The following is a 21,244-nucleotide window of genomic DNA, read 5'->3' as shown; positions in this document are numbered from 1 at the left end:
AAAAAAAAAAAAAAGAAAAAAGAAAAAGAAATCAACAGTATTCTCCCTTCCTCCTGCCAGCTCCAGGGGTCACACAACCATGCCAGCACAGCCCCCCCACAGCCCAGCTACAGCTGCTCTGCCCATAACTCTCTGCATGATCAAACCCCCACCTTCTCCTCATGGGGGGAGGGGAACAACCTCCCCCCCCCGTGGTCTCAGCTTTGTGAGAACTTCATTTCAGACAGCCCAGACCTGTCTCCTGCTTGGCTCCTCAGCCATGGAATCATAGAATGGGTTGGGTTGGAAGGGACCTTAAAGATCCTCCACTTCCAATCCTCCCTCACCCTGCCATGGGCAGGGACACCTCCCACCAGCCCAGGATGCTCAAGGCCACATCCAAGCTGGCCTTGAACACCTCCAGTGCCTCCTTCTTGGCTCTTCAGCCATAGTTTGATAGAATGGTTTGGGATGGAAGGGACCTTCAAGATCATCCAGTTCCAAAACCCTGCCATGGGCAGGGACACCTCCCACCAGCCCAGGGTGCTCAAGGCCACATCCAAGCTGGCCTTGAACACCTCCAGGCATCCACAACCCCCCTGGACAAGCTGCTCCAGTCACCCTTCTCTGCTTGAACCCGACTGCAGCAGGGAGTTTTAGTCTTCTCCTGGTTCTGCAGCTCTTGCATAAGGAATCCAACTTGGCTCATCCCAACCTGGGAAGGAGAAAGCCACATTTAAATTGCCCAGGATGGAGCTGCAGCTGTCCTTTCCCTCCTGGAATGACAGCAGCAGATGCCCTTTGTGCTGTCCAGAAGAAGGTTGATGGTGATGGTCATGCCCCTTGGGCTGAGTTTCTACAGCAGCTTTTGGCAGAGCAGATCTGAACGCCACACAACGAGCACCTTACACTCCTGTCCTTAGATGCATGGTGGTGGCCCTCTGTGTGCAGCAGATAGGTGGACTTCAGGCTTTCAGAGTGTCAGTGAACAGAGGTGGTTGTCCTTTGCTTACTCCAAACTTGCAGCTGTACCTTCAATAAACTCCATGCAAAATTCATATTTCTGCTCCCTGGGCTTTGATTTCCCTCCCTGACCTCTCCACGGCATCACAGCAGAGGAGTGTGGGCAGCAGGGCAAGGGAGGTTCTGCTGCCCCTCTGCTCTGCTCTGCCCCAGGCAGCACACAGCTGGAGGAGGCCTGGGGCCAGTTCTGGGCTCCCCAGCTGCAGAGGGCCAGGGAAGGGCTGGAGAGAGTCCAGAGGAGGCTGGGAAGCTGCTGAGGGGCCTGCAGCAGCTGTGTGAGGAGCAAAGGCTGAGAGCCCTGGGGCTGAGAGCCTGCAGAAGAGCAGCCCCAGAGGGGAGCTGAGCAATGCTCAGCAAGAGCTAAAGGAGCTGTGGGCAGGGGGCAAGAGGCTGGGGCTGGCATCTGCTGAGTGGTGCCCAGGGCCAGGCCAAGGGGCACAGAGTGGAGGCCAGGAGGAGCTCCAAAGTTGTTTGGGGTGAGGCTGCTGGAGGCCTGCAGCAGGCTGCCCAGAGAGGTTGTGGAGTCTTCTGGTATGGAGAGCTTCTAACCCCCCCTGGATGTGCTCCTGTGTGCCCTGCCCTGGGTGATGCTGCTGGAGCAGGGGGCTTGGACTGGATGCTCTCCAGAGGTCCCTTCCAAGCCCTCTCTGCTGGGATCCTGGGATGTTTTCTCAGGCATGAATCTCCCCAGGGTGTGCTTGCAGCTGACAAGAAGTGGAGTTTTACCCCAGTGGCTCTTTTGAGCCTCTCCCTGCTCTCCTTCCTGCTGCACCTTTGCATCCCTTTATTCCTGGATGATCTCTGGAGGTCCCTTCCAACCTCTAACATTCTGTGGGTTCATCACCATCATGCTTGCTTGCAGGGAACCTTGACAATGTCTATAAACACCTGAGGGGTGGGGGCCAAGCAGAAGGGGCCAGGCTCTGCTCAGTGGTGCCCAGGGCCAGGCCAAGGGGCAAGGGACACAAAGTGGAGCCCAGGAGGTTGCAGCTGAGCAGGAGGAGAAAGTTGTTTGGGGTGAGGCTGCTGGAGGCCTGGAGCAGGCTGCCCAGAGAGGTTGTGGAGTCTCCTGGTGTGGAGAGCTTCCAGCACCCCCTGGATGTGCTCCTGTGTGCCCTGCCCTGGGTGCCCCTGCTGGAGCAAGGGGCTTGGTTTGGATGCTCTCCAGAGGTCCCTTCCAAGACCTCTCTGCTGGGATCCTGGGATGTTTTCTCAGACATGAACCTCCTCAGGGTGTGCTTGCAGCTGACAAGAAGTGGAGTTTTACCCCAGTGGCTCTTTTGAGCCTCTGTCTGCTCTCCTTCCTTTGCATGCCTTTATTCCAGCCAGAGACTCCTGTGGCCACAAGGAAGTCTGGAAAGGTGGAGTCAAGCAGGATGCTGAAGTGCTGCTGGGGATGAGCAGCTCCCTTGGGATGTCTCTCACACTGTCTGGGATCTCTGGAGGCAGAACAATAAGAAGCAGTTGAAAGAACTCAGTGAGAACCAGCCCAGGGAGCAAAAAGAACAAAGCCACCCCACACCCTGCCACTGAAACCCTCTCACCTGAGCAGGTTGGTTTCAAATGAGGCAAGAGGGAAGGAGACCTTCCCAAACCCCAGCCCTGGGGCCTCCCAAGACTCATCTCCTCAGAACACAGGGACTGAGCAGTCAGGAGGATGTACCTGGACTTCCCCATCCAGCATTGGCCTCTGGTTGGACCAGGGGAGGTTCAGGTTGGACCAGGGGAGGTTCAGGTTGGACCAGAGGAGGTTTGGGTTGGACCAGAGGAGGTTCAGGTTGGATATTAAGGAAAAAAAATGTTTTCACCCAAAAAGGTCATCAGGCACTGGCCCAGGCTGCCCAGGGAGGTGGTGGAGTCTCCATCCCTGGAGGGGTTTAAAAGCTGTTTGGATGAGGAGCTGAGGGACATGGTCTAAGAGTTGTGTGCAGGGGGGTGCTGGGTTGTGGGTGGAATTGATGATCAGAGAATCAGGGAATGGCTCAGGTTGGAAGGGAGCTCAAAGGTCATCTCCTCCAACCTCCCCTCCATGCCCAGGGACAGCTCTCAGCCAGACTCAGCTGCTCAGGGCCTCATCCAGCCTGGCCTTCAGCACCCCCAGGCAGGAGGCAGCCACAGCCTCCCTGGGCAGCCTGTGCCAGAGTCTCAGCAGCCTCCTGCTGAAGAACTTCTCCCTCAGCTCCACTCCAAGGCTGCTCTGCCTCAGCTCCAAACCCTTCCCCCTTGGCCTGGCTCCAGCCCCCCTCAGCAAAAGGCTCTCTGCAGCCTCCCTGCAGGATCCCTTCAGGCTCTGGCAGGCAGCTCTGAGGTGCCCCTGGAGCCTTCTCCTCTGCAGGCTGCACCCCCCCAGCTCCCTCAGCCTGGCCTCCCAGCAGAGCTGCTCCAGCCCTGCCAGCATCTCTGTGGCCTCCTCTGGCCTCCCTCCAGCAGCTCTGTGTCCTTCTCCTGCTGGGGACAGCAGAGCTGGAGGCAGGGTTGGAGGTGAGGGCTGAGCAGAGCATTGGCCAGGGGCAGAATCTCCTCTGCTGCCCTCTGCCCACACTCCTCTTCATCTCAAGGTCTTTTCCAACCAGGCCATTCTATCACTCTGTGAACATCTCCTGCAGGGCAGATCCTCTCCCACCCCTTCAGGGGACTGGGATTTAGGGGAGATCAGGTTCCCCCTTCCCTTTTCTCTGTGAGTTTCCAGTTTCCCAGAGGAAGGTCTGGATTTCCCACCGGAAGGTCTCCATGTGGCTGGGAAAGGCTTGCCAGACTGGCACCCATCACAGCTGGATGCACAGCTGGATGCCAGGAAAACCACCCAGCCCTGCCACAGCTTGTCTGGGCAGAGCCAAAGGCCCCTGAGACACCTTCCCTCTGAAGTGCCCTTTGGAGGAGTCTGTCTCACCTCCCCCAGTCTGGAGCAGCAGAGGGTGTGGGCAGGTTGCTCTGCCCCATGAAAGCTTCTCCAAGGAACCAGGAGTTGTAATTTATTCCCTCACATCCCACTCTGCTTCCTGGACTTTGCTGCTGACTCATGGCTTGTCTGCCCCATGGCTGGAGGAGGAGTTCAGCCTCCCTGCCAGGCTCAGTCTGGCAGCACCACCACAGGATGAGTGCAGCAGGTTGCAAGGGACCCTCAAAATTCTTCTTGTCCAACACCACTGCAGTGAGCATCCCCAGCTCAGGGTCCCATCAAGTCTGACCTTGAATGTCCCCAGGGGTGGGGTTTCAACCAAGCATGATGGTGATGAACCCACAGAATGTTAGAGGTTGGAAGGGACCTCCAGAGATCATCCAGGAATAAAGGGATGCAAAGGTGCAGCAGGAAGGAGAGCAGGGAGAGGCTCAAAAGAGCCACTGGGGTAAAACTCCACTTCTTGTCAGCTGCAAGCACACCCTGGGGAGGTTCATGCCTGAGAAAACATCCCAGGATCCCGGCAGAGAGGGCTTGGAAGGGACTTCTGGAGAGCATCCAGTCCAAGCCCCCTGCTCCAGCAGGGGCACCCAGGGCAGGGCACACAGGAGCACATCCAGGGGGTGCTGAAAGCTCTCCACACCAGCAGACTCCACAACCTCTCTGGGCAGCCTGCTCCAGGCCTCCAGCAGCCTCACCCCAAACAACTTTCTCCTCCTGCTCAGCTGCAACCTCCTGGGCTCCACTCTGTGTCCCTTGCCCCTTGGCCTGTCACAGGGCACCACTGGCCTGGCCCCTGCCTCTTGCACCCCTCAGGTGTTTGTAAGCATTGAGCAGATCTCCTCTCAGCCTTCTCCTCAGACCAAACTGAAGAGTCCCTAAAACAGAGACTTAAGTTCAGGATGGCAAATCCCAGAACCCCTGCATGGAGAGGGTGGGAAGGGACCTCTGGATCTCCCCCAGCCCAACCTCCACCCCTGCCCCAGCAGGGCACCCACAGCAGCTTGCCCAGGGGCACAATGCCCAGGGGGGTTGGAAGCTCTCCACAACCTCTCTGGCAGCCTGCTCCAGGCCTCCAGCAGCCTCACTGTGCAGAAGTTTCTCCTCAAGGTGAGATGAAATCTTCTCTGTTCAAGTTTGTATCCCTTGGTCCTTGTCCTATCACTGCGCACCACCCAGCAGAGCCTGGCCCCCTCCCCTTGCCCCCCACTCCTCAGCTATTGATAGACATTGATCAGATCCCTCTCAGCCTTCTCCTCTCCACACTGAACACCCCCAGGGCTCTCAATCTCTCTCCACAGGGGAGATGCTCAAGTCCCCAAATCATCCTCCTGGCTCTCCCTTGGACTCTCTCCAGCAGCTCTCTGTCTCTCTTGACCTGGGGAGCCCCAAACTGGACACAGGATTGCAGCTGTGCTCTCAGCAGGGCAGAGCAGAGGGGGAGCAGAACCTCCCCAGCCCTGCTGGCCACACTCTCCTTGCTGCACCCCAGGACCCCCTTGGCTCTCTTGGCCACCAGGGCACACTGCTGCCCATGCAGAAATTGCTGCCCATGCAGAACTTGCTGCCCAGCAGCACTCCAAGGTCTTTCTCCATGGAGCTGCTCTCCAGCAGGGCAGCCTCTAACCTGTCCTGGTGCCTGCTGTGATTCCTCCCCAGGTGCAGGACCCTGACCTTGTCCTTACTGACATTCATGTGGTTTGCCTTCCCCCAGCTCTCAGCCTGTCCAGGTCCAGGATGGCAGCAGAGCCTGAGGGGTGTCAGCCAACCCCCACCCCAGTTCTGTATCATCAGCAAACTTGCTGAGGTTCCACTCAATGCCCTCCTCCAGGTCATTGATGAAGATATTGATCAATACTGGACCCCCTTCAGTGCCTGATCCTCTGCCTCTGCTTCTCTCCCAGCACAGAGGTTGAGCTGTGGTGGCTTCAGGCTCTCCACCTCTGCAGGGCTTTGCTTCAGGGCTGGGAGCAGGCAGGGTGGGGGAAAGCCCAGAGGAGCAGAAGGGAAAACTCCTCCACCTGAAGAGGATGGCTTGCAACATGGTCATCTTCACCTCTCCTGCCCCAACACAGCCCTGGAACTTCATTTCTATGGAAATGAGAAGCAGAAACACCCAAAGAAGAAGCTTCCAGAGGCTCATAACTTAATGCTGATCACCTCCCTGCACACCAAAAGCCAGCAGCCAGCTCCTCAGGGGACCAAAGCAGTCCAGCAGCTCCTGGCAGAATCCCTTTCATCATCATTGCCCTTCTCAACCCCAAGAATTGCAACACTCAAGTTTTCTGCAGCCTGCTTGGAGATATTGATGTGGATCAGGCTACTCTGGAGAGCAAGAAAAGAAAGAAAAAGAAAAAAAAAAAGCCAGGAGCAGGTTGTTGGGTGGCAGTTTGGAGCTTGGTGTCCCTCTGGGTGTGTCCCTTGGTCAAAGCTTAGCAGAGCTGATCCAAACTGAGAGATGCAAAAGGGCCACCTCTGCCCCTGGGGATGGAGCCCCCAGCCCTCATCTCCTCCACACAACAAAGTGGAGCAGGAAGGAGCTGGGGAAGGTCTCACCCAGCCTCAAATACCTGGTGGACAGTGGGCTGGAGGCAGAAGAGTGTGGGAGCCTGAGCTGCCAACTTCCCTCTTGCTTCTTGGCAGCTCCACCTTTAATCCCATTACCTCCATTCAGCTCTGACATCTGATCCAAACCTGTTTGGCAGCTTCAGGACCAAGCTGCCTTTGCTGGGGTCAGGCAAGCATGAAGACAAAGCCTCCAGTTCCCATCCCACCCAGGCTGGGAATTCCATGCAAAGCATCCAGGCAGGAGATGCTGATGAGTCCCAAGTCACATCCCAAGCAGGTTCAGACCAACATTTTCTCCAAAGAGAAGAAAACCTCTCTGGGTTGAGAGCACCTCTGAAGCCTTGAGGGGGTTGGGGGAGGAGAAGCTCCCCAGGAGCCAGCAGTGCCTTCAGGCAGCCCAGAAGCCAACCCTGGCTGCAGCCAGAGGAGTGTGGGCAGAGGGCAGCAGAGGAGATTCTGCCCCTGGCCAATGCTCTGCTCAGCCCTCACCTCCAACCCTGCCTCCAGCTCTGCTGTCCCCAGCAGGAGAAGGACACAGAGCTGCTGGAGGGAGGCCAGAGGAGGCCACAGAGATGCTGGCAGGGCTGGAGCAGCTCTGCTGGGAGGCCAGGCTGAGGGAGCTGGGGGGGTGCAGCCTGCAGAGGAGAAGGCTCCAGGGGCACCTCAGAGCTGCCTGCCAGAGCCTGAAGGGATCCTGCAGGGAGGCTGCAGAGAGCCTTTTGCTGAGGGGGGCTGGAGCCAGGCCAAGGGGGAAGGGTTTGGAGCTGAGGCAGAGCAGCCTTGGAGTGGAGCTGAGGGAGAAGTTCTTCAGCAGGAGGCTGCTGAGACTCTGGCACAGGCTGCCCAGGGAGGCTGTGGCTGCCTCCTGCCTGGGGGTGCTCAGGACCAGGCTGGATGAGGCCCTGAGCAGCTGAGTCTGGTTGAGAGCTGTCCCTGGGCATGGACGGGAGGTTGGAACTGGCTGATCTTTGAGCTCTCTTCCAACCCAACCCATTCCATGACTCTGAGTAGCCTGGGCTGGTGGGAGAGGAGAATACTCAGCAAGTCAAATCTCCACTCTCAGCAACCCAACCCTGCAGCCTGAGCCTGCCTGGCACCATTTCTCCAGGGACAATCAGCTCCCTGCTCTCCTGCATTCAGTGGAACACAAACCACCTGCTTCATTTTTCCTTCCAGAGGATGCCAGGGAGATTTTCAGCTCCTCCTTAGTGTCTCTGTGGCAGGTGAAGGTATTTTGAGGGCATGCAGAGTCCTGTCCTGCAAATAAGTTTGAGCTCCAGTCATGCACACAGCAAGGGCAAGGCCACCAGGACAGCAAGAGGCTGAAAACAACCCAAAATGCTTTAAAAATGAGGAGCAGTTGTGGGAGAGTTTTCCATGCTGGTGAAACCTTTGCTGTTGGCAGCAGTTGGGAATGGAAAGGTTCAAAGGTCTTGAGAAGAAACCACAGCTGGGAAGAGCAAGAAGCTCAAGGCTGATTACATCTCTGTGTCAACATGCAGAGAACCCTGGTCCAAGGAGTTGGGCAGTCTTCTCCAGAAAATATTCCCCTGCCCTGGAAACCTTTCTTGGATCATGCTGAAAATTCATTGAGCACATGGTCAGCAGCACAGGGAGGGGATCCTGCCCTCTGCTCTGCTCTGCTCTGCTCAGACCTCACCTGCAGCACTGCCTCCAGCTCTGGGGTCCCCAGCACAGGAAGGACCTGGAGCTGCTGTGGAGAAGCCAGAAGAGGCCAGAAAGAGGCTGAGAGGCTGCAGAACCTCCCCTGTGGGGCCAGGCTGGGAGAGTTGGGGCTGTGGAGCTTGGAGAAGAGGAGAAGGCTGCAGGGAGAGCTCAGAGCAGCTTCCAGGAGCTGAAGAGGCTCCAGGAGAGCTGGGGAGGGACTTGGGACAAGGGCTGGGAGTGGCAGGATGAGGAGGGATGGATTGGAGCTGGGAGAGGGGAGATGGAGAGAGGAGAGGAGGAAGAAATTCTTTGCAGTGAGGCTGGGGAGAGCCTGGCACAGGCTGCCCAGGGAGGCTGTGGCTGTCCCCTCCCTGGAGGTGTTCAGGACCAGGCTGGATGAGGCCCTGAGCAGCCTGGGCTGGTGGGAGGTGTCCCTGCAGATATTTGTAGGCATTGCTCAGCTCCCCTCTGGGGCTGCTCTTCTGCAGGCTCTCAGCCCCAGGGCTCTCAGCCTTTGCTCCTCACAGAGCTGCTGCAGGCCCCTCAGCATCCTCACAGCCTCCCCTGGACTCTCCCCAGCACTTCCTTTTCCCTCTTGAACTGAGGAGCCCAGAACTGGACCCAGACCTCCAGCTGTGGTCACACCAGGGCAGAGCAGAGGAGCAGCAGAACCTCCCTTGCCCTGCTGGCCACAGTCTTCTGAATGCCTCCAGCAGACCCTTGAGTCCCTCCTGGGCAGGTTGCTGTCCCATGGGGTTCTCCTTGCCCACCAGGAGGACTCCCAGGTCCTTCTGCATGGAGCTGCCCTCAAGCAGGTCCCTCCCCACCTCTCCTGGTGCAGGAGGTTGATCCTCCCCCAGCTGCAGGACTCTCCCCTTGGCCTTGTTGATCCTCCTGAGCTTCCCTTGAGCTCTGCCCAGCTCCCACTGAGCGGCTGCTCAGCCTGAGGGGTGTCAGCCACTCCTCCCAGTTTGGTGCCATCAGCAAACTGGCTGAGGGTCCACCCTGCTCCCTCATCCAGGTCATTGCTGAAGGTGGACTGGCTCCAGTCCTGGCCCCCTGGGGTGCACCACTGCATCCTCTCAGTAGTACTGGAGGGACTTGAGCAGCAACTTCTCCTTTTCCCACCTCTTTTTATTTCTCCTCTTTCTCACTCTGCAAGCCCTGGGAGGCTGAGCTGCCCCTGCCCAAGCCCTGGGAGGCTGAGCTGCCCCTGCCCAAGCCCAGGCATTAGATAACTCTTCTAGCTGAGCAGCTCTTCACCAGCTCCCAGAGGTGTGCCCCAGGGCCATCAGGGTGCAACTGAGTCTCGGGCAGACAGCTGCCTGCCTGGCACGTCAAAACCATCAGGGCACCAAATTGATCGCTGGACTTCCATGCAACCAAGCCCAGCTCTCCAGAGGGATAAAAAGGCCTTCCCCAGCTGCCTGCCAGCAGAGAGCTCACACTCTCTGCTTGCTGCCTCTCCCCGGTGCTGGGCTCTTACCTCCTGCCGTGATGATCAGGCAAAGCTCCAGCGTGAGAGCCAGCGGCGGGGGCAGGTCCTACAGCACCGCCTCAGCCATCGTCCCCTGCAGCAGCAGGGCTGGCTTCAGCTCCGTCACCGTGGCACGGGCTGGGGGAGGGGGAGGTGGGTTTGGAAGGCTCATTGGAGGGGGTGGTGCCGGTGGGTTTGGCAGCAGGAGCCTCTACAACCTCGGTGGTAGCAAGAGGATCTCCTTCGGTGTCGGCAGCAGCTTCCGCGCCGCCTTCGGGAGCGGAGCTGCCTCTGCTCTTGGAGGTGCTGGTGGTAGCTGTGGGATTGGGGCGGGGGGAGCTGCTGGCACTCTTGGGCTTGGGCTGGGTGGTGGAGGTGGTGGAGGGCTTGGCTTTGGTGGAGGTGGTGGAGGGCTTGGCTTTGGTGGAGGTGCCGGGGGGCTCAGCTTCGGTGGCGGACCAGGAGGCGGTGGAGGGTTTGGCTTCGGGGGGCTGGGAAGCTTCAGCGGGGGGCTGGGGGCCAGCAGGAGCCCAGCAGGGTTTGGTGGCAGCCCCCATGGGGTTGGGACAATCCAAGAGGTGACTGTCAACCAGAGCCTCCTGGCACCACTGAACCTGGAGATCGATCCAAGCCTCCAGCAGGTGCGGAAGGATGAGAAGGAGCAGATCAAGAGCCTCAACAATAAGTTTGCCTCTTTCATTGACAAGGTGAGACTGCACCAGGTGCTGAGGACCTCAGCAGAGGGGCAGCAAGAGCCCTGCAGCTCCAAAAGGAGAGCTTCCCAGCTCTGCCAGCTGTTGCCTGCCTCCTGGCTGCAGGCCTTCCTCACAACAGAATGTTCTGGAGGCTTAGAGGGCAGAAAGCTCAGCTGGAAGCTAACCAGGAGAGGCTTAGATCCAGGTTTTGTGCCTGAGAAATGGGAGAAATCAGCTCCACTGGAGCAAGGCAGCCTCAGGGCCTTGCCCCAGCTCTCTGTGGGCTAGCTCAGAAGCTGTCTTAGACCTTTCTGCCTTCCTCTCTGCCAGATGAAGTCCTTTGACTGACTCAACTTCAGCCCTTCCTTGGCTTTTGCTTGGGTAAATGTGAGAAAGCTCTAGGGACCGCAGGTCTGGGGAGGTTCTCTTCCCACTCTGCTCTGTCCACAGCTGGAAAACTGTGTCCAGTTCTGGGCTCCCCAGCTCGAGAAGGACAGGGAACTACTGGAGAGAGTCCAACAGAGGCTATGAGGATGCTGAAGGGACTGGAAAATCTGTGAGGAGAAAAGGCTGAGAGCCCTGGGACTGTTGAGCCTGGAGGGAAGAAGGCTGAGAGGGAACTTTAACAATGTCTATAAACACCTGAGGGGTGGGGGGCAAGCAGAAGGGGCCAGGCTCTGCTCAGTGGTGCTCTGTGACAGGCCAAGGGGCAAGGGATAGAAGCTGGAGCTCAGGAGGTTGCAGCTGAGCAGGAGGAGAAAGTTGTTCGGTGTGAGGCTGCTGGAGGCCTGGAGCAGGCTGCCCAGAGAGGTTGTGGAGTCTTCTGGTGTGGAGAGCTTCCAGCACCCCCTGGATGTGCTCCTGTGTGCCCTGCCCTGGGTGCCCCTGCTGGAGCAGAGGGCTTGGACTGGATGCTCTCCAGAGGTCCCTTCCATGCTGTGATTCTGTGGAGGAAGTGCTGCCTTTTAACCTGCAGAGCTCAGAGCTTCCATGAAGGCAGCTCAAGACCTCTTGCAGGGAAAGCAAAGCCAAAGGATGGTAAAGAGGGCAGGAGATGGAAGAGCTGAAGCCACATCTCCTAACCATTGCTCACTGGCTTGATAAATTGAGTTGTCTTCTGAAGAGAACTCTCCACTGAGGACAGCTTCTGCTTGAAGCTGACACAGCCCTGGACAGTCTGGAGAATATCCATAGCTGGAGTGATTTGGGATTTCCTTGGGTTCATGGAATGCCAGAATGGTTTGGCTTGGAAGGGACCTCCAAAGCTCACTGAGTCCAACCCCCTGCACTTCTTTGGAAGGATTCCCTGCCCAGGATGGGAAGGGGTTGGAACTAGATGACCTTGGAGGTCCCTTCCAACCCAAACCACTGGAGGGTTCTGTGGGTTGTGTTGTCCCTCAGCCCCAGCTGCTGCTGACTGGCCAGCAGCGTGCTCAGAGGGATCTCCTGCTAAGCCTCTTCTGCCTCCCACTGCTCAGGTTCGCTTCTTGGAGCAGCAGAACAAAGTGCTTGAGACCAAATGGACCCTGCTGCAAGAGCAGGGGCAGAAAAACACTGCAGGCAAAAACAACCTGGACCCACTCTTTGAGGCTTACATCAACAACCTGAAGAGGCAGTTGGCCAACCTGCTCAACGAGAGGGGACGCATGGATGGGGAGCTGAAGAACATGCAGGACCTCGTGGAGGACTTCAAGAACAAGTGAGTGCCCTGCCAGCAGCACAGCCAGGAAGCCCAGGGCTGAAACTGGGTGCAAATGGTTGAGCTCAGTGTTCCAGGGTCTCCCCACCCCCATGGTGAAGAGCTCCTTCCTAACATCCTAAAATCCTTCAAGCTGAGAAGTTTCCTTCAAATCTTTCAAGCTTTGAAGTTTCGTTCTTGGTCCTTCAGGCCTAGAAGTCTCCTTCTAGGTCCTTCAAGCTTAGAAGTTCCCTTCCAAATCTTTCAAGCTTAGAAGTTCCCTTCTAAGCCCTTCAAGCTCAGAGGTCTCCTTCTAAGCCCTTCAAGCTCAGAGGTCTCCTTCTAAGCCCTTCAAGCTCAGAGGTCTCCTTCTAAGCCCTTCAAGCTCAGAAGCCTCCTTCTAAGCCCTTCAAGCTCAGAAGCCTCCTCCTAGGTTGGGCTCTTCCTGTTCTGAGACTGACCCAGAGAACAAGCCAGGAGCCCTGGGCTGAAATTGGATGCAAATGGTTGAGCTCAGCAGTAGGCAGGAGAGTTGAACTCCCTCAGATGGAAGGCAAACACCTCTAGAACTGTCAGGGTTGGAAGGGACCCCAAGGATCTTCCAGTTCCAACTCCCCTGCCATGCCCAGGGACACCTCACCCCACAGCAGGTTGCTCACAGCCACCTCCAGCCTGGCCTTGAACACCTCCAGGGATGAGGCTTCCACCACCACCTCCCTGGGCAACCTGTGCCAGGCTCTCACCACCCTCCTGGGGAAGGATTTCTTCCTAACATCCAATCTGAATCTCCCCACTTCTAGTTTTGCTCCATCCCCCCCTGGTCCTATCCCTTCCTGACACCCTCAAAAGTCCCTCCCCAGCTTTCCTGGAGCCCCCTTCAGATCGTGGAAGACCACAATAAGATCTCCTGGGAGCCTTCTCCTCTCCAGACTGAAAAGCTCCAACTCCCTCAGCCTGTCCTCAGGAAAATCATCTAAGATGCCTCCAGTTCTGCTGTCCCAGCAGGAGAAGGACACAGAGCTGCTGGAGGGAGGCCAGAGGAGGCCACAGAGATGCTGGCAGGGCTGGAGCAGCTCTGCTGGGAGGCCAGGCTGAGGGAGCTGGGGGGGTGCAGCCTGCAGAGGAGAAGGCTCCAGGGGCACCTCAGAGCTGCCTGCCAGAGCCTGAAGGGATCCTGCAGGGAGGCTGCAGAGAGCCTTTTGCTGAGGGGGGCTGGAGCCAGGCCAAGGGGGAAGGGTTTGGAGCTGAGGCAGAGCAGCCTTGGAGTGGAGCTGAGGGAGAAGTTCTTCAGCAGGAGGCTGCTGAGACTCTGGCACAGGCTGCCCAGGGAGGCTGTGGCTGCCTCCTGCCTGGGGGTGCTCAGGACCAGGCTGGATGAGGCCCTGAGCAGCTGAGTCTGGTTGAGAGCTGTCCCTGGGCATGGAGGGGAGGCTGGAGGAGATGAGCTCTGAGTTCCCTTCCAACCTGAGCCACTCCAGGACTCTGTGAGTCTCAAGCAGCTTCCTCCTCCTTGTTGCCCCTGCATTATCTCACGCTGCCATTCCAACCCTTTGAGAATGAGGATTCTCACAGACACCAGCTGGTGGATTTGGAAGCACCATCCCCAGCCTAGACACCCCTGAAGTCCTACCTGCAGGAGGTGTGACCCAGCAGGTCCTTCCCCCTGTCCCTGCAGGTACGAGGAGGAAATCAACCGGCGCACGGCAGCAGAGAATGAGTTTGTGGTGCTGAAGAAGGTAGGTGAGACAGGAGGTGCTGAGCTAACCCTGCCCCTGCACATTCCACAGCCTGGGAATGTCCTAGAGGATGGGAGATCCCAATGGAGTTGCATCTTCCCCCTTTAGAAGTTGGCACCTGGAGGATGGTTTGGGGGAGGGAAAGAACGGAGGAGCTTGGAGGATGGAGTTGAGTTCTTATCCCACTCCCATCCCATAACACAGACCAAGGATGGTCAATGGTGCCAGGAACCCCAGCAGCAGCAAAGCCAAACGACCTCCACCTCCCTCCTCACCCACTCTCAAAGTTCCATGGCCAAGGGATGCCCTCTGGGTGCCCTCTGGGTGGGATGTGCCAAGCAGAGCTTCTGCAGCCAGGCAGCAGTGAGAGGAACCAACCTCTCCCTCCAGGCTCTTCCCTGGAGGGCCCAGGTGCTGCAGGTGGCCCTCTGCTTGCTCCTTTGCAGGACGTGGATGCTGCTTACATGAATAAGGTGGAGCTGGAGGCCAAGGTGGATGCCCTGACCGATGAGCTCAGCTTCCTCCGAGCCCTCTACGACGCGGTACAGACTCCCTCCCCCCACGACTTCTGTCCTGCTCTCACCCCCTGGAGGGTGACCACTGTCTGAGCAGGGAGGTGGAGCTGGTTGGGGGTCTCGTGGTGCTTCCTTGCAGGAGCTGGCACAGCTCAGTGCCCAGGTGTCAGACACTGCTGTCATCCTCTCCATGGACAACAACCGGGACCTGGACCTCAGCAGCATCATCGCCGAGGTCAAAGCTCAGTACGAGGACATCGCCAACAGGAGCAGGGCTGAGGCGGAGGCTTGGTACCAAACCAAGGTGAGCAGATCCCTGCCTGCTCTGGCAGCACCTCTGGGCTACCCTGGGACACCTCAGGGGGTTGACTCTTCCTTCTTCCCCCTCCCCAGTTTGAGGAGCTGCAGGCCACGGCTGGCAGGCATGGGGACGACCTGCGCAACACCAAGGGGGAGATCTCGGAGCTCAATCGCTTGATCCAGAGGATCCGCTCCGAGATCGAGAACGCCAGGAACCAGGTAGGGAGGAAAGAGGGAGGAGCCCTGCTCTGCCCTCTCACCACCACAGCTCTGCTGTGCTGCTCAGGGACTTTGGCTAACACAGCGTTCAAGGTGGTGTATTCACTCCTGAAGAGGTCACCAGGCTGTAGCAGGTGGCGAAGCCAGGATGGAATTTCATAGGAGCAGGGAATTGTTTGGGTTGGATAAGGTCTCTGAGATCATCCAGTCCAGTCAGAAACCCAACCCCACCATGGCCACCAAACCATGCCCACAAGAGCCATAGCCACAGGGCATGGGGACTCCACTACCACTTCCCTGGGCAGCCTGGGACAGGCCCTGACCACTCTTGCAGCACAGAAATTGTTCCTCAGGGCCAACCTGAACCTGCCCTGGGGCAGCTTGAGGCCATCTCCTCTTGTCCTGGTCCTTGGCCCTTGTCCCAAAAGCCCAACCCCCCCCTGGCTCCAGCCTCCTCTCAGGCACTTGCAGAGAGCCAGAAGGTCTCCCCTCAGCCTCCTCTCCCCCAGCCTCAACCCCCCCAGCTCCCTCAGCTGCTCCTCCCCAGCCCTCTGCTCCAGACCCTTCCCCAGCTCCCTTTGCCCTTCCCTGGCCCTGCTCCAGCCCTCAAAGTCCTTCTGGCCCTCAGGAGCCCAACCCTGCCCCCAGCCTTGCAGCTGTGCCCTGCAGCAGGGCTATCTGTGGGTGAATGACCTCGGGTGCCCCAACCAGAGTGCTTTTCTTCCTTGGGTGACTCTTCCCCACGAAGCCAAGCAGCTCTCAGGACTCCCAACCCCTCCCCTTGCAGTGTGCCACCCTGCAGACTGCCATCAGCGACTCGGAGGAGCGCGGGGAGCTGGCCCTCAAGGATGCCAAGGCGAAGATGATTGAGCTGGAGGATGCCCTGCAGAAAGCCAAAGCTGACATGACCAGGCAGCTGAGGGAGTACCAGGAGCTGATGAACGTCAAGCTGGCCCTGGACATCGAGATTGCAACCTACAGGAAGCTGCTGGAGGGGGAGGAGAGCAGGTGGGAGCAGAAGCCCTGCAGCACTAACTGTCCTCTTGCCCCTGCCAGCTGCTGCTGCCCCTGTCAGCTGCTGCTCCCCCTGCCCACATCCTTCCTTCTGCTCTAACCTGCCCTTTTCTCTGCCCTCCAACAGGCTGAGTGGAGAGGGACTCAACCCCATCAGCTACTGTAAGTATCTTGGGGCTTGTCTTGCTTTGGGACCTCTGGGAGCAGAGGCTGGGAGCAGCCTGGGGAAAAGGGAGGGCTGGTCCCACAGAAGATGTTCAGACCCCTCCAGCACCATGAGTGGCTTCACAAGGGGCAGAGGATGGGGTCAAGTGCTGCTATGGGTCCCAGCCCTGCTGTGGTGCTTTCTGGAGCTGGGTGACCACCCAACAGATGTCCAACCCTCTGGTTGCTTTTTCTTGCAGCTGTCATCAGCTCCAGCTCAGGCATGGCTGGTGGAGCTGGCTTAGGAGGAGGATTTGGTGGACTGAGTCTAAGTGGAGGAGGTGGTGGAAGCAGTTTTGGCCTTGGAGGAGGAGGTGGAAGCAGTTTTGGCCTTGGAGGAGGAGGTGGAAGCAGTTTTGGCCTTGGAGGAGGAGGAGGTGGAGGAGGCTACATCCTTGGAAGTGGAGGAGGACTTGGCCTCGGGGGCGGCAGTGGTCTCGGAGGTGGATTCGGAGGAGGCAGTGGCCTGGGCTATGGTGGAGGTGGTGGCAGCAGCCTGAGCACCAGCGGAGGGAATTTCAGCTCTGGAAGCTCAAAAGGCACCAACCCAGGTGTGAAAATCGTCTCCAAAACCTCCTCCAGCAAAAAGAGCATCAAAAGCCAAAGCCTGAAGAACGCTGCCCAGCCTGAATAAAGCCAGCACCAGGCCCTCCCCAAAGCCATCCCTCCTGCAGCACCCCTGTATCACCCTCACCCCAAAACCCCTCCACCTCCCTCTGCCCTGGCTCCTTGCACCTTCAGCATCTGGCCCGCAGCTCAAGCAAAGCAGAGGAGCAGCTATTGAGCAGACCTCCCTGAGTGCCCACCCCAGGAGTAAGAGACAGAAGTCAAGAGAGGAAACTGTGTGGGGCTGAGAGACTGGGCAGGAGTTTTGCTGCTTTGGGAGCCTCAACCAGCATTTGGTTTTCTCCTCTAAACCCTTTGCAGGTAATTAATGCTGTCTGCAGCAACCTCTCCTAGAAGGGCTGGGGAGCTAATGAGTGCCTGCTGGATGAGTCCTTTCTCTCTGCTCTAATTAAGACATTTGCAGCCTGGGCTCTGGTTCCCAGGTGTGACTTTGCATAGCTCTTTGGAAGTCAAAGGCAAGGTTCTGCTTGGCCTCCACCCACAGGGACCTGCCAAACATCTGCCAGCTCACATCTGCAGGAGGAGGAAAGCCAATCCCCACCCTTCTGCTGGCAGAACTGATTCATCTTCTCTGCCAGCACAGCCCCTGTGGTGTTAGTGTTGGGGTTCCTCAGAACCCTGGAACCATGCAACTGCTGGGCTTGGAAGAGCCCTTGGAGATCAGCCAGCCCAGCCACTCACCCACAGCTCCCAACCACCACCACCACTGCTGCTGAGCCACCAGCACTGCACCACAGCCCTCAGCACCACAGCCCTCAGCACCACAGCCAGGTGGGTCTGGAACCCCTCCAGTGATGGGGACTCCACCACCTCCCTGGGCAGCCTGGTAACCCTTGCTGGGAAGAAATTCTTCCTCATGGCCAACCTGAACCTCCCTTAGTGCAGCTTGAGGCCATCTCCTTTTGTCCTGTCCCTTGTCCCTTGGCACAAGAGCCCAGCCCCCACCTGGCTCCAGTCTCCTTTGAGGGAGTTGTAGAGGGTGATGAGGTCTCTCTTCAGCCTCCTCTTCTGAAGACAAAACAACCCCAGGTCCCTCAGCTGCTCCTCACAGGAGCTGTGTTCAAGGCCCTCCACCTGCCTGGTTGCTCTTCTCCAGCCCTACTCCAGCCCCTCCATATCTTTCTTGGGGTGAGGGACCCACACCTGCCCCCAGCACTCCTGTTGTGGCCTCACCAGTGCCAAGCAGAGAGGGACAACCACAGCAATGCTGTTGATGCTTTCTCCTGAAGGAAAGGAGGGATTGATGCTTCTGAGCATGGGAGTGTGGGGGCAGTTTTCATGGGATCATGGAATGGAAGGAGAGCATCCAGTCCAAGCCCTCTGCTCCAGCAGGGGCACCCAAGGCAGGGCACACAGGAGCACATCCAGGGGGTGCTGGAAGCTCTCCACACCAGGAGACTCCACAACCTCCCTGAGCAGCCTGCTCCAGGCCTCCAGCAGCCTCACACCAAAGAAGTTTCTCCTCCTGCTCAGCTGCAACCTCTTGGGCTCCAGCTTCTATCCCTTGCCCCTTGGCCTGTCACAGAGCACCACTGAGCAGAGCCTGGCCCCTTCTGCTTGCCCCCCACCCCTCAGATGGTTATAGACATTGTTAAGGTCCCCTCTCAGCCTTCTCCTCTCCAGGCTCAACAGCCCCAGGGCTCTCAGCCTCATGTTGAGCTGAAACCTCCTGGGTTCCGTTTATTTTTCTTTCGTTATTTTTCTTTCTCTTTCTTTCTTTCTTTTTCATTCTTTTTCTTTCTTTCCTTCTTTCCTTCTTTCTTTCTTTCTTTCCTTCCTTTCTTTCTTCTTTTCTTCTTTCTTTTCTTCTTTCTTCCTTTCTTTTCTTCTTTCTTCCTTTCTTTTCTTCTTTCTTCCTTTCTTCTTTCTTTTCTTCTTTCTTCCTTTCTTATCTTCTTTCTTCCTTTCTTTTCTTCTTTCTTCCTTTCTTCTTTCTTATCTTCTTTCTTCCTTTTTTCTTCTTTCTTCCTTTCTTCTTTCTTCTTTCTTCCTTTCTTCTTTCTTATCTTCTTTCTTCCTTTCTTTTCTTCTTTTCTTTCTTCTTTCTTTTCTTCTTTCTTCCTTTCTTCTTTCTTTTCTTCTTTCTTCCTTTCTTTTCTTCTTTCTTCCTTTCTTTCTTCTTCTTCTTTCTTCTTTCTTTCTTCTTTCTTCCTTTCTTTTTCTTCTTCCTTCTTTTCTTCTTTCTTCTTCTTCTTTCTTTCTTCTTTCTCCTTTCTTTTCTTCTTCTTCCTTTCTTTTCTTCTTTCCTTCTTCTTCTTCTTTCCTTCTTCCTTTCTTTCTTTCCTTCTTTCTTCCTTTGTTTCCTTTCTTCCTTCCTTTCCTTCCTTGCAAACCTCTGAGTTTCCAGTACCCGGCAGGTTCCCACATCTCCACTCCCGGGGCTAGAGCACCCCCTTGCTACCGCCCAGCCACCCTCCCTTCCGTCGGGAAGGTGCCTGGCAAGCAGCAAGCCCATCCCAGGAGCAGCCCTTCCCGATAGCTCCCCTCAAAGCGCCGCGGAGTGACTCAAGGCTGCTGGCAATCAACCAGCAGCGACAGGAGCTGCTGGCGGTGAGCTCTTGGCTGCCGCTGTCGATCGCAACGAGAAACGAAAAATAAATAAAATCGGTACAAAACAACCTCCCCCACAGAAAAAAAAAAAAACCAAAAACCAAAAACAAAACCAAACACCTCCAAACCTCTTCTGCTCAGGCTCTTTCAAGTTCCCAGACGGAACAAACAGTGGTTGGAAGCACACCAACAGGAACAAGCCAGGAGATGCAGCAGATCCCCTGGAGCTGCCTGCCTGGGATTAAGCTCTGCTGGGTTTTTGCTCACGTAGCTGATTCTGAGAACCTCTTTTGGTTCAGCTTTCATCTCTCTGCCCTGCACTGCCACTCTCCCTGGCAATTAAACATCACCAAGCTGGGCAACCCTCAGGGCACAAGGGCAGAATCCACTCTCCAGAAGGGTTTGGGTTTGAGGGAGAGGATTTGGATCCTCTGGGAATATCTCGTGGCACAAGGGCAGAAGCCAGTGTCCAGAAGGGATTTGGAACCCCTGGGCTATCCTCCCTGCACAGGGGCAGAACCCAGTGCCCAGAATGGTTTGGGGTTGAGGGAGGGGATTTGGAACCTCTGGGAGTATCTCCTGGCACAGGGGCAGAAGGCAGTGTCCAGAAGGGATTTGGAACTCCTGGGCTATCCTCCCTGCACAGGGGCAGAACCCAGTGCCTAGAAGGGTTTGGGGTTGAGGGAAGGGATTTGGAACCTCTGGGCTACCCTCCTGGCACAAGGGCAGAACCCAGTGCCTAGAAGTGTTTAGACTGAGGGAAGGGATTTGGAACCTCTGGGCTACTCTCCTGGCACAAGGGCAGAACCCAGTGCCCAGAAGGGTTTGGGGCTGAGGGAAAGGATTTGTGACCTCTGGGCAACCCTCCTGGCACAAGGGCAGAACCCAGTGCCCAGGAGCATTTTGGATTGAGGGAAGGAATTTGTGAGCTCTGAGCAAAAGGGCAGAACCCAGTGCCCAGAAGGTTTTGGGGCTGAGGGAAGGGATTTGGAACCTCTTGTGCCCAGCTCTTCATGGACACAGAAGAGGTCTTCAGCTCTCCTGCCTGAAGCATGACTGATGGGGATGGAAGCTCCTGGGGGAGGGCTCATCCAAGAGCCCAAGATCAAGAGGCTGTTTCAGAAAGAAATTCCAACTGGATGATCTCAGCAGAGTAGAGAAGGGGGTGGGAAGGAGCTGGATGGAAAGAGGGTGAACTCCCCTTGATGGAAGATCTTGGAGAGACAGGGATGATGTTGGAAACTGCTGCTTCAGTGCAGGAATCTGGGGATGGAAAAAAAAAAAAAGAGGTGATAAAGATCCCACTTCAGAGGGAGCTTTGAACCCTGAGCCTGACAGGGAGATTCAAATGAAGAGCAAATGTTTCAAGCACCTTTTGAATAGCTCTTTTATAGCTCTTGCAGCAACATCATCTGGAAATTCCAGGTGTTTTGGTAACAGGGATTTGTTTACCTGCTGCCTTTGGAAGCCAAAGATAACTAATGTCCTCAAGAGCCATGGCCACAGGGTTCTGGAACAACTCCAGGCATGGGGACTCCACCACCACCTCCCTGGGCAGCCTGGGACAGGCTTTGGGAAGCCTTCCAGGGGAGAAGTTTCTCCTCATGGCCAACCTGAACCTGCCCTGGGGCACCCTGAGGCCATCTCCTCTTGTCCTGGCCCTTGGCACAACCCCCCCTGGCTCCAGCCTCCTCTCAGGCACTTGCAGGGAGCCAGAAGGTCTCCCCTCAGCCTCCTCTCCCCCAGCCTCAACCCCCCCAGCTCCCTCAGCTGCTCCTCCCCAGCCCTCTTCTCCAGACCCTTCCCCAGCTCCCTTTGCCCTTCTCTGGCCCAGCCCCAGCCCTCAATCTCATCTCAACTCACCTTGGCTCCTACAATTCCATTATCCCTTAGCTCCCTTTCCCAAAACAAATCCAAACCACTGAGCCAACACTCAAACCTACCTCAGCCCCCACCTTTCCCAACAGGACACAAGTCTGCTCCCAGAGCTGGCAGCCCTGGGGCTGAAGCCCCCATTGGGTGCTGCTAAACCCTAGCCTCCACCTTGCAACAGCTTCCCTCCAAGCAACCTTGCACAAGCCAGGTGAGAGCA

General features: G+C 56.9%; 1 protein-coding gene across 1 annotated transcript; it reads left to right on the top strand.

The window, feature by feature from the left end:
- The first annotated feature begins 9,634 nt into the window (after positions 1 to 9,634).
- On the top strand, positions 9,635 to 16,609 carry LOC128980063 (keratin, type II cytoskeletal 5-like). Its single transcript, XM_054398503.1, has 9 exons — positions 9,635 to 10,321; positions 11,788 to 12,008; positions 13,663 to 13,723; positions 14,170 to 14,265; positions 14,378 to 14,542; positions 14,632 to 14,757; positions 15,545 to 15,765; positions 15,899 to 15,933; positions 16,176 to 16,609. Exons 1-9 carry the CDS (start codon positions 9,635 to 9,637, stop codon positions 16,607 to 16,609), a joined length of 2,046 nt encoding a protein of 681 aa, XP_054254478.1.
- The last annotated feature ends 4,635 nt before the right edge of the window (positions 16,610 to 21,244 follow it).

This window comes from Indicator indicator, unplaced genomic scaffold (assembly GCF_027791375.1).
Source record: "Indicator indicator isolate 239-I01 unplaced genomic scaffold, UM_Iind_1.1 iindUn_scaffold_61, whole genome shotgun sequence".
NCBI classification, from domain to species: domain Eukaryota; kingdom Metazoa; phylum Chordata; class Aves; order Piciformes; family Indicatoridae; genus Indicator; species Indicator indicator.
The sequence above is the reverse complement of the archived record's forward strand: the minus strand, read 5'-3'. Positions and strand labels throughout refer to the sequence as shown.